Raw genomic sequence first — 17,697 nt, 5'->3', positions numbered from 1 at the left:
CACCACTTATCAAGACCCAGAGGCCACTCGAGGATAAGGGTTAAGGAATCACTTTACGACTTCTACCCAGTCATGGCTGGCGGAAAGAGAGCATGCTATCCTCGTGGATTAAATTAAAGGTCCCGTTCAAAAATTCTGTGCATATTCCTGAGTTCGTCAAAAAGATTCCCGAGTTCGACAAGACACACATGAGGAAGGTTGGAGGTTACATCGACTGAAACGTTGTGAAAATAACACTCAAAGATGAAAATAGTAGTCCGAAGAATCCAAATAATACGAAGTCTTTTTTTTTTTTTTTTTTTAATAACAATTACTTACCGCTTTTATGTAAGGACTTCTGTCCTTAATTCTCTTAAATTGAACACCATTTGGGGATTCTTCTACAGGGTCTTTTAGTGATGGCATTTTCAAACTGCTATTATTACCTGTGGTAGCGACGACAGACCCGTACATTTTCAAAGTAATAATAACAAAACAAAGACAATTTTGAAACGTGCAGAGCGACGCTATTCTTCAGTAACCATAGCGACAGAGTCAAAGGGTCAAAAGTCAAAAGAGTCAAAGGTCAAAAGTCGGATGTCACGACGCACTGACGCAGGCGTTCTTCATTTTAATTCATGCCTACGTGTGTTATACAAGGAAGGAGGAGGAGGGGAATGGGAACGAGAGATTCTTTGATTTATTTCCAAATCCTTCGAATAATAATAAAGAAAAGCTTTATTTTAAAGGATTTTGTGAACAAATTAGACATTTGAAACTATTTTCAATAAAAAAAAACATTTCTTGTTTTTCATAATTATATATCAAAATAAAAATTTATAATCTGTTGCCGCACGACGACTGGAATGGGGGAGTGCTTGTTGCTGGTAAAATCATTACTGAATTATTTGATAATAATCAAGTCGCTATTGCTTATATAACTCGGTGTTAAAGAATAAAATTAAATCCTTTCTTGTTTTTTTTTAATTAATGAATTTTTAAAATAAAATTTTTAAATGTCTGTATTTATTTTTGTTTTATTTTTGAAAAGAATCATATTTGACTTGAAGATCATGACGTAATGGTTGTTCGGGGGTTACCAATCTCTAACCAAGGTTGACTCGCCTGATTCTTGGTCGTATTTAGTCCGTATAAATAATAACAACGCTAGTTTCTGATAGGTTTATTATTTAAAAACTAAACACAATTTTACTTATTCTCAACATTATGAACCTTACATATTATTTATTTAAAATGTCTTTCCAAAAACAAAATATCCACTTAATACTGAAATATACCCTCCCCTACAAAACCAAAAAAAAGTGACGCCCTTTTCTTTAGAAATTAAAATAGTAAAAATATATTGATTTATATTATCGGAATTCGATATATTTTTCTATTAATTATTTTGTATTGATTTATATTTCTTTTTGTGGAGATTATCTTTGTTCTAATAATGAAACACTAGCGAGAAATATCTTTACAGAGACGAGAAAAACACGGAAGACTGCTGTAATGCGTGGAAAAATGAAATGTGTATTTTACAGAAATTAAGCGGACGAGTTCAAAATATAGCACCTTAAAGTATAATAAAGATTTAAACTGTTATACAAATATATATCTTCATTTCTTTCTCTAAAAATATTTTTGGGAATTTAAATTTAAAAAAAAAATCATTTTTCAATGTTTTCATTTTTTTCTCTGCGTTCATAATGTGATGAAAAACCGAAGTACTTCCCTATTCGCGTAGTAAATCTCCGGGCATTCTCATCGAATATTTTATGTATTTAAAAAAAAAATTTTTTACATTTTTTTTTTTTTTTTAAAGATGTTTCAATTTTTGTACATATTCAAAAATTAACAAAAAACAAACATATTTTGAGAATGTTAGTATTTTTATTTTCATTTTGTTTTTCAATAAGGTAAAACACATACACACACCACACAACACACAACTCTGGCGTAGTAAATATCCGGGCATTTTCATGATCAATATATTTTTCGTTTTTATAGATATTTCTTTTTGTTTTGGTTTTACAAATAATTTAAAAAAAAAAAAAATTCCGTAATCGTTTCTCCTTTTCCTTTTTTTTTTTTTTTTGTATTTTTATCAATAAGGCAAAAACAAAAACCGCATCACTTCTCTAATGGCGTAGTAACCCCAGGCACTCGTTTTATATAGTATTTCTTCTTTCTAAAAAAAAGCAAAGATTTTTTTTTTTTTGACATTTAAAATTTTTATTTTTTGTTATTATTCTCCTTTTTTTATAAGGCAAAAACAATAATAATAATAAAAAAAAAAAAATGCATCACTGTCTCTACTTGCCTCGTCATCCGGACATTTTGCTCGGCGCATGAATCAAAAAAAAAAAAAAAAAAAAAAAAAAAAAAATAGTTCCCGACGTCGAGAGAGAGGGTGGTACGACTCTTACGGCGACTACGGCGACTGCGTACATTCATAGGTCTTTTTTTTTGCAGTTTGTTGGTCGACATAAGGGGACAATTACCACCGGGAAAAACAAAATAAGGGAACTAAAACAGGTAAGAAGACACGAAGAGTCCATGTCCCGTTGCAGAATGACCAAAATTCTATCTCAAATGCTTCCAAAAATCGCCACCCTTTTATCTTGGTCTATAAGTACCAGACCTCAAATCTCACCTACATAATGTCTAATATATATCGTGCGTTATTAAGGTAGTATTACTTATGGTTATACTAATTTTTTTCCTATTGTAATTGGTCTGAAATGTTTAAATAATATTTTGGTGGCTTTATTGTGTTATAATAGTATATGTTTAACAAATTGTGGTTGGTTTAAATACGGTTAAGTCCGGATGAGTTTCGCTTTTTCTTCTCGTTAATGGCCGAGTCATTCTTCCTTGTTTCAATGTTTACATCACCTCATTTGTCGTCTTTCGCATAATCGACATGGCTCAAAAACAATAATTAAGCCGATTTTTTTTTTTATCCAAATAAACCCCAAACATAAAACAGTGTAATAAAATACCTACTTAAAAGGAAAATTTTTTTTAATATAAAAATTAATTAAAAAAATAATCTAAAAAAAAAAAAAAAAAAACTAACCTTAGTTTCTTTTGATAATGATGGCGTTGTTTATGAACACAATTTAAAAAAATATATATTATTAAAAAAATGTTACCTAATTATAAATTTTTATGTACGTATTCCAATATTTTTCCTATATTTATTTGATGTGGGTTTTATTTACCTTTTTATATAAAAGATTTATGTTTTATCTAAGAAAAAGAATTGAAATAACAAAACCGAATGGTCTTCAGATGCCATATTGTTTTTTTTTTGTTTTTTTCATATGTGTTTAATATCCATACAAATATTGAAATATAATTATTTTTTGGAATTATTTCGTCTTTGTCAATGGAATTCTTTTGTTCTGTGATGGCCTAATAGACTAATTATTATATTATGTATAGTTTGACTATATTTAACTAATTTGGGTTTTATTTTTATGAAGGGTCATATTTCTTTCCTGGCATATTTTATTTTTAAGTTCAACCAGATAATTCTAGTTCTAATAATAAAATACTTAAGCCTTTGTACAATTCAATTTTATTTATATTACCAAGCTAAATTAATATTTGATAAGTAAAATATATTTGATTTCTAGAAATAAAAACGAAATTTTTTGAAGATATATATATTTACAAATAAATTTATTTTGTTTCCTTTTTCAAAACTAATATTTAATAAATCTGAGTTTTTTTTTTAATATAATTAAATAAAACTAGGTGCTAGTGCAGAGAGTGATCCGCGCTATTTTTAAAATCGTATTTCCAAGTTTAATTAAAGTTTTGATATGGTTTTTAATTCAATTGTAAGGTTGAAGTATAGAATAGGTACAAAACACCCTCCCCTCCCCATGTTAAGAATGGCTTTTTAAATAACGTTATTTACGTCCGGATCACTCTCTGCACTAGTACCTAAAACCACTTTTTTTTCTTTTGAAATTGTGGGAGGGTCTCTATTTTATTTCATTAGTAAAAGTTGGTTTAACTTGAATTCATAGAAAAAAGGTTTCACAGCAAAAAGCAGTGCTTTTGCTTTGCCAAAGCACTATTGTTTTTCCATATTAACGTTTTCAAATTTTTTACTCGTAAAGCTAAATTACTAATAACATAAGTGAATATCTTTTTTAATAAAAATTAAAATAGGAACCATTTTAAGGTGAGGGTGTAATTATTTTGCTAATTTGTTTGTTCATCCAGAGACTTCTATTAAAAGTCACAATCCTTTGTATATTATGTTTTATTTCTCAAATCGAAGTAATTTTATGCACTTATTGTACCGTGCTGGCTGAACTGTTTTAGAAAGCCATGGGGAGGGTGTTTTGTAATTATTCTGTACTTTCACCTAACAAGTTAATAACAAAAAAAGGGGCGCGTCGCGACGGACCTGAACGAAAGTGCTTTACCTCCTAAAAATTAGTGTTTTACACTTTTTTTTTTTTTTTTTCGTTTTAAAGTTTTTTTTTTCCGACTATTATCATAGATTACAGACTTAATTATTATAAAAAATAAATTTAATGGCTTAAGAGGTTCACTTTCTCGTCACAACATTCTACTTCATTGCTACCTGACTTACTGTCCATCTCTTTACCAACGTGTCACGTGATTATAACGTTATAAACGAGAAAATGAACCCTCTGAAGTTATTCATTTACCTTTTTTTTTTCTGCTAATATGATAGTCTGTAATCTATGATAACCGTCGGATAAAAAAAAAAAACTTAAATAAAAAAGGGGTGTGTGAAAAACACGCAGTTTCAGTGGGTGGGCAATCTCGTACATGTCCGCCAAGGGTGCTTTGTTGCGCTATTTTTTAAAAATATTAAATTTTTATGGTATCTTGTTTATTAAATTGTTAGAGGAGAGTACAGAACACCCTCCTCTTTCCATGTTAAGAATGGCTTTCTAAATAACGTTATTTCAGCACGAAAACATGCACAAGTTACCAACATAAGATATATCGTAAAACTTGAATTAAACTAAAATACTGTAAAAACAGTTCGCTACAGTAAGTGCATAAGCACTAAAAATGTTTAAGGGTTTTATTAAAATAGTTACCGTGCTATTTTTTTTATATATAGTAGTATTTTTTACAACCTGCCACAGCGTAGTATAACCACCCCCTGTTCAGAACAGCTTTTGGAATACCCCCCCCCCCGTAATTTCCCCATTTTAAGAACGGATTTCGAGGTTTGGGGGGGGGGTATTCCGAAAGCCGTTCTTAACATGGGGAGGTTGGGGTGTTTATAATACGCTGGGACGTGGGACACGTCGTAAAAATTTACCAGTATTTTCAAGTTTTAGGATATATTCTAATTGTTAGGTGAAAGTATAGAATAGTTAGAAAACACCCTCTCCTAGTCCTCCTTCCTCCTCTACATGTCCTCCTTCCTCCTCTACATGTCAAGAATGAATTTCTAAATGTTATTTCGGCACGGTACTTTCTCTGAATAAGTACCAAAATAAGGCCCCCCCCCCTTTTTTTTTTTTTTTTTAGATTTGTGAGGGATTTTGATGTACAATTTATTTTATAATCAAGTCGTGTCCATTTTAAGCGTTCCAAATTCCTCTTTTCAAATTATATACGATTATTCGATTTGTAGTTTTATAATTATATCGCAATTTAAAATCTAACAAAATAAAAATAGCCACAGATTTAATATTTGCAATAACTTGATGTTTTGTTTTTCTAACTTAAAGAAAAAAATAACTTAAATCACAAACGTACTACATAAGCTATATAGTTTACCTTGGTTACATCTCAAGGTGCTTCTACAGAATTTGAACCAAACTTTTAAAAACAATTATCTTTGCTTATACTTTAGATTTAGTTTGGTCAAGGTAAGTTTGGTTCGGTTCAGCTGCTGTAGAATCACCCATCTTAAATTGCAATGTAATTTTAAAAGTTACATATATCGTGTTTGACTGTTTGAAATGAAACACAAGCAGCAAAATTTTGCTGAACGGAAATCTGTAGGTTTGACCGCAGCAAAATGCTAATATTTTGCTATTCTGTTAATCACGTCAACACACATTTCTTACATATTCAAATATTTATTTACCTATCTGTGTACATTTCATGATCAGCAATACTTGAAACTTACACCTTTTGGTTCTAATCTTGGTAAATTGCCTCCTCACCAGGTCAGTTTTTAATGTGTGTGGGAGGGGATTTAACTTCCCAAAGTAAGGAGCATTCTGGATTGGAACACAATTGCCCCAATTTAGAACTATTGCTTCTGGTCAAAAGAATGTCATTAAGTGAAATGAATACTTTTAAATTCAAAAATATTTTTCCTGAAGTGTGTGTATAATATATATATATATATATATATATATATATATATATATATATATATATATATTCAATTTAAATGCAATTATTAAAAAAAAAATATTTGTAAGACTGCGTTCTGTTTACCCAAACAGAACAAAGCACTTGTGCATTTTAACTTTTTAAGAGTTCCGTTCGCGGCACGGGGAATTTAAGTCCCCATCCACTCACCTTATGTTAAGAATGACTTTCTAAATTTTCATGGGAATGTTAAATTGCACACGTACCGAAAAATAATTCTAGTTAAGTATTTATATACATTTAAAAATTGATTACTTCTACAGAATTTGAACCTGTTGGTTCAATTTCTGAAAAAGCATTGTTTAGCACTAAAAATGTTCAAGCTGGATTTAAAAAAAAATATTCATTTGTAAATATTAAATTTCGTTTAAATGGGTTCAATTTTTATTTAGTTGAATTAATTTTGCAAAATTTTTGTCCATTTTATAGCGAACGTTAAACGTATAATATTGAACAGAACCACGCCCCCTTCCCCTCATGATTTTGTTTTTAATCTAAATATTTTAACCTACATATTATAAACTAGTTTATACAAAGTTTTCAAATAATTGAAAATAAAATAATTTTTCCTCAATTTACATTTTTTCACGCTTTAAGTATCCAAAATATCCTTGTTTTAAGACGCCGTTCTATACGATTATTCGATTAATAAGAGAAAATGTGATACACGCTTCACCTTTTCTGCCCTCGGTCAATGGAGAAATCCTTCATGACCGAGACAATTTTAATGTTTGTTCCTATCCAGAGTGCCCTTTTTTTTTTTTTTTTTTTTTTTTTTTTTTTTTTTTTTGGGGGGGAGAGAGGACTTGGATATTCCCCACATTAGAAACCGATTGTGTCTAACTCTGCCTTTGTGCAGAGGCAAGTAAGTCGGAACTTTAATATTAGGGAAACAAAAATCTGACTCTAATACAAGGAAGGGCAATAGATCCAAATTTAAAACTTGGTGTGTGTTTTCAGAGAGGGGAAAAACACCTTCTCTTGGAAAAGAATCTATTAGATTTAAATCTTTATGAGTATTTTACCTTCCATCTTTTCGATATAAATTCAAAACTACAAATCGAATAATCGTATAGAATGACGTCTCTTAGAAAGTGGAGTTTCGTACACTTAAAAAGCATGGTTTTTAGAACGACCCGAAATCATGTCGAAAACCTCATTTCAAATACTTCAATTCTGATCTATCCATTAAACGAAATTTAGCTTTATATATGTATATATATATATTCGGCCAATTTTCTTGAGTTATCAAAAAATTAAAAGAATCAAAATAGATCAGGTCAGGTTTCTTAATTTGGTGGGCGTAACAAAAAAAAAAAAAAAATTACGTAATTTACAACCGCATTTTGCAAAAAGATTTTTAATGTTTAATAATTTATTTCTAAACTAATCATATTCCAACACATTGTGCGTAATAATAATTCGGTTAAAAATGTCTGTTCTGTTATTATCCAACGTAGGTGTCCATTGTCTGAATAATTGTTTTGTTTTATATTGCGAAACTATTTGTGATCAGCTGAGGACTGAGGAGCTTAAGTTGTTCGAGGAGCATGTGTCAGCCGGGAGCTGTCATGGCGTGGAATGTCCTGCTTCGACGACGTCGAAATGTTGCAAGAATCACACTATTAAATCGGACAGTATGATTATTTCGTGTCATCCAGAACGATTTCAAAAACCAATTTTCATTTTATTTTCTAGTGTTAAACAGAAAATACGTGTCTGTTTCGCTTGATGGCGGACAAAGAGAATAGACATTTCATTTAGTCCAGGTTTTGTTCCTCTCTCTCTCTGATATATATATATATATGCACTCTCTCTTTGTATCATTCTATGTTTGTACGTATTCTCTGTGTGTGTCTCTCTCTTTATATATATATATATATATATATAATGCTTTTATCACTGTGCGTATATCATCTCTCTCTATTCCTTTTTCTGTCCCTCTCTCTATTTGTATATGTATTTATATGCCTCCGTCTTTCTACTCCCTCTCTCCAGACCTGATTTCGTATTCATTCTCGTGTGATCACGTGAATTTGATACCTCGACGACGCCCCCTCCTCATCACTTGCCTTTCGCCGTCGTCATCATCTTTTTTTTTTTTTTTTTTTTTTTTTTTTTTTTACCAGTTAATTTTTATCTTGTCATTGTGAAAAGAAAAATACCCGATGTTAAAATGAATTAATAAAATAATCATCCAATTTTTTTTTTTTTTACTGTACGGAATCTAATGATCCCCCCTTCCTTTCTCTTGACTTTACATCGTTTTCTTTTCTTTTTTTTTTTTTCATGAGCAAAAAAAAAAAAAAATGTTTTACAAAACCTGAAAAAAAAAATGTCCGATTTGATCGTCGATTTCCTTTAGAGAAACATTTTATTAATATATATATATATATATATATATATATATATATATATATATATATATATATATATATGTTTGTGATTTTGCAGCAGCTTTTAAAACCAAAATGTGGGTGGGTTTTTGGCTGCTTTTCTCGCCTCTACGTTACTTGCACGTTATTTTTATTTACTGTTAATCGATTTTGTTGAAATCCAAAAATGCAATAACGTAGTAAAAACACAAACTTTAAAAAGCTCTATTTGAAACTTATTTACAAAATTAAATCCACCAGAATGTATTTTCGTTTCTTCAACTCAAATATTTTAATCTTAGTTTAAAAAAAAAAAAAAAAAAAATTTTTTTTTACTCTTCAAAATTTGAAAGGAATTTAGGAGCATTTAAACTGGAATAGAAAGTTATTTGAACCAGTTTTAAAATTCAAGGCAAATTCTCATTTATTCAAAAATTGAATGTTTTTTGACACTATTTTATATCCAATAGTTTTACAGATTAAAACATTACCTTAAAAAAATAGCCATAGTTTTATAGATTAATTAATAATTTAATAACTAAACAATATCGTAATAATTTAACTATTAAAATGTTATTTTTAATTATATTAAAATAAAAATAAAACGGCATGGTTAAAAAAAAAAAAATGTGAAACAAAACTCCCGGGCAACGTCGGATGTGTGCTACAGCTGGTAATGTTTCTCTCCCCCCATCAATGCAAAAGATGTTTTATTTTATTAGATTTGGGGTTGATTTAGCTTATTTATAGTCGTAAAATCCCTTGAAGGTTAATTATGTCTGAAAAATTTTAGGGTCAAATCTACAAAAACTAAACTTTGATTTTTTGATTAAGATTTTTATCTTGCAACCAGGATATATATATATATATATATATATATATATATATATATATATATATATATATATGTATATATATATATATATATTAATGCAATTACATAATGACTAAAACTTATCTACAAAATTTAAATTTGTAAATTGTATTCGATTTTTTTTTTTTTTTTAATGTTTTAATGTAGATTTTTTTTTAAATAGGTTAAAAAAAACTTGAAAAATAATCTTAATATTTCAAGGTTAGCATAACATAAGAAAATCCGATAGTTAACAAAACGGTCGGTTCACAATCTTGAAATATTGGTTTGTCTAGCCATATTGAAGAGCTGTGATACAGTGAAAGTCTAGCCGTGGATGACATATCAATAACTGATTAAATGTAGTTAACTGTAACATTTAACTGCAGTTGCAGAGTATTGTCAATTAAGTGATATTGGCGTCAATCAATCCAGTCAAATGTTTTTGTTATTGATAAGCGTCTGTGCTATAGGACATCTGCTTTGATTCGTTTCTGTTCTGATTTTGAAAGTTTGTTTTTCTTGGCTTTTAATATGCTGATAGCGAATGAGTATTGGCTTTAAAAGCTGCCTGAAATTTAGATGTACATTTATATATGGGATTTGACATCTGTGAAAGAGCGTTATAATAATTGAATAAAGTGTGGTTTTTAATCAGTCATGACTTTCATAGGTTTCATGCTTAACTCAATTCATCAGATTAACACGTTTTAGGGTAAGTATGATAACCTAAAACATGTTAGTCATCTGATGAAACAGCCTCAGTGTGAAACCTATGGACATGACTGATTAATAAAAACAAGTATTTTATGATATCTCTTAATTTTGGCAAGTCTTCAGAATTATATTTTAAAGATAATAAATCTACTTCCCAGTGGACAAAATTATCTTTGTTTTTTATCTAATCTTAAAAAAGTGGCGTTTAATTATATTCTGTTTTAGAATTTGATAACTGTTCTTTCTTTTTTACTAAATACCTTTTGTCCTTGGATCAAGGTTTATTTTAAAACCAATTCTTTGAAAGTTTCTGAAAAAAAAACATTTTGAAGAATTTACTTTGGATAGTTGATGTTTTAACAATTTTTGATGATACACTAAAAATATTTATTGGTAAGAAAGCAGAAACGAGTTGATACCTGCAAGAATTTTTTTTTTTTTTTTTTTTTTTTTTTGTCAAAACGTCAGTGATTTACCCACCCTTTGTGTCACAATCTTTTCTGCAATCCAACCATATTTGGTACAAATAAACTTGTCGTATCCACCAAGTTTCGGTTACAAATGTCCAACCGTCTATATTTTATTGCTGCTCAATAATATGCAAATCCCACTGGTGATCCTAAATGGACTCCACACTCACCAGACTTTAACCACCCCTCCCAGATGTTTATCTGTTAAGTTACCTCTAAGATGATGTCATCAAAACAACTTACAAAATATCCTGATCAAGACTGTGCAAAGAGCAGGGTGTTTCAGTTATTAACAATTTCGCAGATTGTATTCGGGTGTGCTTATCATTAAATGGTAATAAAACAAAGACTGTTGGCTATTTCCAATTGAAACTTGGTGCACAACTTCTAAATAAAATGAACTTTGTGTCAAATATAGTTGAATTGCAAAATATGTTTGTGATTTTAACAACCCATGTGCAGCGTTGTGGGTGAAGGCACATTGTACAAAATCCTGTGTTAAAACTGATAATTTTATGTAACTGGGTTCAATTAAAATTAGAAGCATTTTAGTAATTGGATTTTTTTGTTTTAAACATTTGATTTTTACGATCATCAAACAGTTTAATTTTTAACTAAATTCATTTCGCACATTTTTTTAAGAATTTAAAATAGATAAGTTCATTTAATGCTATAATTATTTTTCATATTTGCTCACAATTTTATTAACCAATTTCAGATTATGTACAACGTATGCGACTATAATCACATGTTCGCTCTGCCATGTTGCATGGCAATGATTCATCTGATAATTGCCACGGCTTCCGTTGTAATGATAACCATGAGGTGGATATGCAGCTGTTAACTGAAAGAAAAAGGTCCTATCAATTGTGCTTTTTCAGAAACATGTTATTATAGATGCTTTGCGTATTGGGTTTCTTGGGTATTTCGGCCATGTGCAGCGTGCCATCTTTTGTATCCACTCCATAATGTTTAGATATCTTGGACACTACAAAGCATGGTAAACCAAAGCAGACATTGTTTAAGTGCATAAGAAGCAATTGACTGCAATCTGCCTTCTGGCAACTCTTTGATTGAGATTGCATGGATTCAAATGTGAGATGTTTCCTGATACTGTCTCCACGGACATCTGCAGAACCTAAATATTAAAGCTGGATGAAGAAGACATTCGGTTTCTGCAAGTAAATTTGAGTAAATGCACATGTATGAAAACCATTATGGATGGCTGCATTTATTTTGACTGCAATGCATTATGTAACCTTTTCAACTTGAATATTAAATGAACAATTCAGTTCAGTCTTTGATGTAAATGCGTAGGATACACGTGTGCATTATTGCCAGTGAGCGATCAAAAAAAAAATAATCAACAAAATGAGTTCTTTATTTTTATTTATTTATTTTTTTTTTTTACATATGTGCATGGTTGCTAGTCTTAACTCTCCAATTGTTTCTTTTTTCATGCGTTGCCATTAAACCCCTCATGGTTATGATCTGTTTAACTCCAGATGAATCTACTCATGCACGAAACACAATAGAGACTTGCTGTAATTTCAAAGGTTTTATTTAGAAAGTTTGCGCTTTGGAGAGAGACCACGTTAATTATTTCTTAATTTTCTTAGTCGTAAGAGGGTCGACATATGGGCAATCTCGAGGCAATATTTAGATTCTCTCTGCATTTTCAGATGCATCTTGCTTCTCTCTCTTCCTCATTCTGACAGTCTTGAAACTGTTCTATTCCTCCTACCCCCACCCGATCATGACATCATCTCTATGTAATATCATTCACCACCTCCATTTCTAGTATGTTGTGTCGAGGGAGCTACCGCCCCCCCCTTCAATCATAAGCTGCAGGTAGGTCTATTTCAGTTTACTGTCAGTTTATCGTGACATGTACTTATGTAACCCTCACTAAAATTGATACTAGTTAACATAATCTCTACTTACTGTCATAGGGTTCCAATATAAATGGTTTGTTAATGAATCAAACTATATTTCATTTTGTGTAATCACTGTAGAAGAAAGATCAGACAAGAACTTTTTTTTAAATAAGCTGTCTTATTGAGTTTCTCCGGGAGAAGCACGCCAAGAATAATTTCTACGATGCATGTATTCATGAACCGTTATATTTTCTATGTGCCAGGAAATAAAATTGAAAACTCAGTTATCTCTAATTCTGAACTGTTAGGTTTTACACGTTATGCCAAAAGTCATCAAATTCTGACCTATTTTATTTATCCATTTACTTTTGTGATTACAAATCGGCTTTAAAACGGATAATAAATTGCTAGTTAGCAGTTCATTGCAGACAAATGTAATTGTTACTTTACAATGAACTAATCAACCATAATAAACACTTTGTGTCTATTTCAGTATACATCTGGGCTGGTGCATCCACCACTAGTCTCTCCCTCTTAGACGGTTCAAAAAATAGTTTCCGATCTGATAGGTCCTGTACTAGCAACTAGGCTCCAACTTCTGCCTCATCGTTGCATCCCTGTACCTGTTTTAAAAGTATTTTAATGGAATTTGATCTGAACTCATTGCACTTGTACCTTCTCAACATATCTGATCAGCAACAAAATCCCACCCTTTCACTATAAAGGTTCCTAGATGTCGGAAAGCCTTCTACTCTAATAGCTTCCTCTGGTTGCTAGACTTTGAAATTCTCCCTGCTTCCTGGATTGTACTGATATGCAGAACTTTAAATATAATGCAAACCAAGATTCCCTTCATCTCCTTACATAGTCCCCTGTAAACATGGTCCTAAATAGTATCCCCTTATGTTAGTGACAGTATGCCTTGTTTGGGATAAACAAGAGTTTAAAGAAAAAAAAAATAGTGCAGACATTTCTTTGTAAGATTATTGTCTATATAAATAAATTACACAAGTCCCTTTTTGTTTTTTCTTTTCATATTTATTCTTCCGATTTGTGTAAATTTGTTTTCATAAGACTTGTTCTATCAATTTCACTTACTGGACCAACCTTTCACTTTGTTGACAGCCTTTAAAGGTAGCCTTGAACCAGTGGCAAGCCTTTGTGACTCTTCTCACTTGGACTTTGATGTCTTTTAATGAAAAAAAAAACAAAGTAAAATCTTTCCTGTTAAAGTAAACAATTCAATGTAATAATACCGATATAAGGTATGAGCTGTATTTGATCAGTGTTGTCATTAGGTGGAGGAATTAGAAAAACAATTTTAAAAAACACATACAAAATTAACACCTTTGAAAATATAGAAAACGGAATGTTATAATTTTTTTATTAAATGATTAAGATAATTTGTTTTTAGTCGCGTGCAAGCGACTCTATAAGTCACTCCGTCAGTCGGTCTGTCCGTAACACTTGTGCTTGGCCTTTTTGGTTAAGATCAAATGTCTGTTGTTGATAGATGCTGTTCTTAGCTTTTTAAGCTTTTCTTGGTCTTTTGGCCGGCGGATACTGCAAGCAAAGACCATATGTGGGGGCAACCCCACATATAAAACCTTGGTCAATGTAGGGGCAACCCTTCATACCAGTTGTCACTATCCAGCTCCCCTACCCTCTGGGGAGTTGGTCCCCATTTCCCCTTCACTCCTCACATTAAAAATCGGCTTTGTGCCTAATTTTCTCGGTAGGGGAACAAATAAATACCCCTTTTCTTGGCCTTTTGGCAGATACTGCAAGCAAAGATCATATGTGGGGGTAACCCCACATATCAGACCTTGGTCAATGTAGGGGAAACCCTTCATACCAATTGTCACTATCCAGCTCCCATTTCGCACCCTTTCCCTCCCCATTAAAAAAACGGCCTTGTGCCTAATTTGCTCAGTGGGGAAGCAATCTATTCTTACTACATGCTGTACTTACGTTTGTAACTTTGTGATATAAAGTGGAGGATCACTTTTCTGTATTAATTTAATGTAAAATGATCACCCACTTTACAACCAGTCAGTCTCAAAGCCATTCAAATCATTCTCCAGATCATTCAAGTTGTTTTTGAAGGATTCCAGTTATTTTTTAAGCATTCAAGTCATTCTTAAGGTCATTCAATTCATCCTTAAGTTTATTAAAGTCATTCTAAGTCATTTACTTTTTATTTATTTAAGTCATTTCAGCCCATTTTTGGTCATTTTAGTTTTTCTCTAAGAATTTCATGTCAATCCTACATTCACACATTCATTCATTACAAGAGAGCACTCGACTAATGGCTATCGGCCTTGTTATTCTGAGACTTGTTTTTAAAACCACTTACTTGTAGAAGACTTAGTGTTTTTTATTTTCTTCATTTTGTTGGTATAAAACTTAGAGGTCGTGGAGAGAGAGAAAGGTACATGTTCGGTGTTGACAGGTATTGGAATCTTATGTGGGTTGCATGGTTAGTGCAAATTTTGAATAGAGAAAATTGGTTACATCTTTGGAGACCATTTAATAAATAAGACATTCGGTTTTCTAAATTTTCAAATTAAAAATAAGACTAAAAGTTTTGTTTTTATGGCACTTGTCTATAACTTCTTTGGAATAAAGATGCAGACGGGTGTAGTTTCTTCATTTTTTTATTTTTTATTTATTTATTTTTTTTTTCCCCCCTAAAATAATTCTAATAGAATGTGCATGTATGAATGCACACACACACCTTAATATATTACAACAGATTAGTGGTTGTTCCTAACATACATTAATTATTGATACATATCTAGTTTTAAGTCATTATTTTCAATTTCAATAAAAATTCTATTAATCTGATATATAAAGAAATGTCAATTAAACTCTTGCATTCCATCGAATAAGAAATTGATATTTGGTTCTAACTAACAATTTTTATCCTTGCGCCATGATTTTTTACATGGATTTTAAAAAATAAAAATATATACACATGAATATATGATTTTTCATTACCCCCATCCACCTGGAAAAGGCCGGGTACATACATTGGCTTTGTTGCTGTTGGGGTTCAGTCATAGCTGGTCCACCAACCAGGCTTTACGTTCTCTTTTTGAGAAGTTTATTGCTAATCACCTGAGGCAGCCTGACTGATAATGTCGACAAGGCTGCTCAGGCCTTTTTGTTAACCAGAGTGCATTTCTTTCAATGTGCTGTCTTTTCAAAACCCGAACTTAACTTTGTGTTTAATCGTTAGGTAAATATGTATCGACAAGAAACACAAGCTCTTAGTTTTATTTTGCTATAAGGAATTACCACATATCAAGTCTAAAAACTACTCGAGGGTAAGAGTTAATGAGATTATCAATAGGATGATGGAGCAGTACTGAGAATGGATTGAGAATATAATCAATTTACAGATCGATTTTTACTAATATTTAATTTTGGATTTGAAATTGACTATGTTCTAGCTTGTAAGGAAACATTTCTATGGTAACATGTTTCACAAGTGGGAAATTCTTGGAAAGGAACTCTGTTGATGGAAGTTCTCTCTGATTTCTAGTTAAGAGTCCTTTGCACTTTTCGTAGGAACAGTTCTTGCTGAGTTTTTACAGGAGATAGGGGTGTCAGAGCTTGAAACTAATTTTATAATAGGGTTTCTATTTTTCTCTACCTTGTATGACTGTCCAAGCTTGACACATGATTTATTAAGATGATTTAATCTAAGTGATAAAAAAAAAATGTGCACCTGCACACCTGCATGGTTAACTGAGTCATTCAATAAACAGGAGCAATAAGTCTTTTTTTTTTTTTTTTTTTTTTACGTCATGATCATACTGAACTTCATTGAAATAAATAATTGGTTTATGTTAATATATGCAGAAACAAATGTTCAGGTGAAATTTGAGATTTAATCCAAAAGGTTTGTGATTAGGAATTAATAACCTTGTTTTTAAATGGGTTTTTAAGTTTTTAGTAGTAGTCATGAATGTATTTTAAAAGTTTTTAGTACAAATTTTATTTTATAAAGTTCAGGGAATTTCTGCCATTATTAATCCAACAGTGTTAATGGGTCTATCAAGCATGTTTTTATACAGTGTGATTTAAGTGAAGTGTGGGCAGTGAGGGTTAGGGATTTGTGTTGCAGAGAGAGAAATGGTATGAGAATGATACGATGGATGTGTAATGCCTATCTTAATGACAGGCTTAGATCTGATGACCTCAAAGGAAGATTAAATCTGAGCAGTATAAACCTGTATGCAGAACAGGAGACGTTAGTTTGGTCACATTGAAAGAAAGAATGTGAGTGCTTAGGTTAGGTGCAGAAAAGCTGATATGGCAGAAAGCTAATGAAAACGTGAAGAATTGTTAAAGGAGGATTTGAGAATAGGAGGTATAAACACCAGCCAAAGATAGGTAAATATGAAAGTTAATTTCTAAAAGCTGTCCAACACATGCCAACATGTAAGACTGTCGGTTAACCAAATGTATGTAGGTTTTTAGAGACCATGGTATCCCATGTAGTGGAGGAGTCTATTGTGAAGCAAAGATTGTACAATTCTAACCACATATCCTGAATTTGCGTTGCTTGAGTCTAATGGCAACGAGAAATCCAGTGTAATTTAAAACCATGCCAATTAAGCAAAGAGCTCTCTCATGTAGCACATGGTATTTTTTTGAATGGTCACCTATTTCATGCTGACCTGGTTCAACATTGCTTAACTTTCATGATCCCAAGGTGCTATTTATTAGTGATTACTCCAGTAATGCTCAGTAGAATTCTAGAAAGGTTGTACAATCAACTGATATTTTCATGATTAGTGTTTCTATGGTTATTGGTTCAACAAAATTAGGTTTTGAAATTAGTGCACTTTTATTTCATTGATGTCTAATGACTATGGATCAAATTTAATGCAAATATAAAATCTAATCTTAAAATTAGGTTATATATATATATATATATATATATATAATTTGTAAAAAATTTGGCAAGTGGTTATCGTTAAATTTTTACAAAAATCAGAAGTATCTGAATTTTCATA

The 17,697-nt window shown here is 31.2% G+C and overlaps 2 protein-coding genes and 1 long non-coding RNA gene across 3 annotated transcripts in view; 1 reads left to right on the top strand and 2 right to left on the bottom strand.

The window, feature by feature from the left end:
- LOC145247485 (EF-hand domain-containing family member B-like) overlaps window positions 1-634 on the bottom strand; it is a 185,265-nt gene extending 184,631 nt beyond the window's left edge. The window contains exon 1 of the mRNA XM_080109294.1: window positions 319-634. Within this exon, the coding sequence (XP_079965420.1) occupies window positions 319-453 (135 nt within the window). The 5' untranslated portion in view covers window positions 454-634. The remainder of the gene's footprint in view (window positions 1-318) is intronic.
- Window positions 1-17,697, bottom strand: part of LOC145247491 (uncharacterized) — a 534,006-nt gene that overhangs the window by 320,404 nt on the left and 195,905 nt on the right. The gene's annotated exons all lie outside the window — the stretch shown is intronic.
- LOC145247487 (ras-related protein Rab-5B-like) overlaps window positions 2,102-17,697 on the top strand; it is a 107,139-nt gene continuing 91,543 nt past the window's right edge. The window contains exon 1 of the mRNA XM_080109295.1: window positions 2,102-2,520. The gene's annotated coding sequence lies outside the window, so the exon portion shown is untranslated. The remainder of the gene's footprint in view (window positions 2,521-17,697) is intronic.

Source organism: Euprymna scolopes, chromosome 25, assembly GCF_053919585.1.
Source record: "Euprymna scolopes isolate OS-2025 chromosome 25, ASM5391958v1, whole genome shotgun sequence".
Taxonomy (NCBI): Eukaryota; Metazoa; Mollusca; class Cephalopoda; order Sepiida; family Sepiolidae; genus Euprymna; species Euprymna scolopes.
The sequence above is the reverse complement of the archived record's forward strand: the minus strand, read 5'-3'. Positions and strand labels throughout refer to the sequence as shown.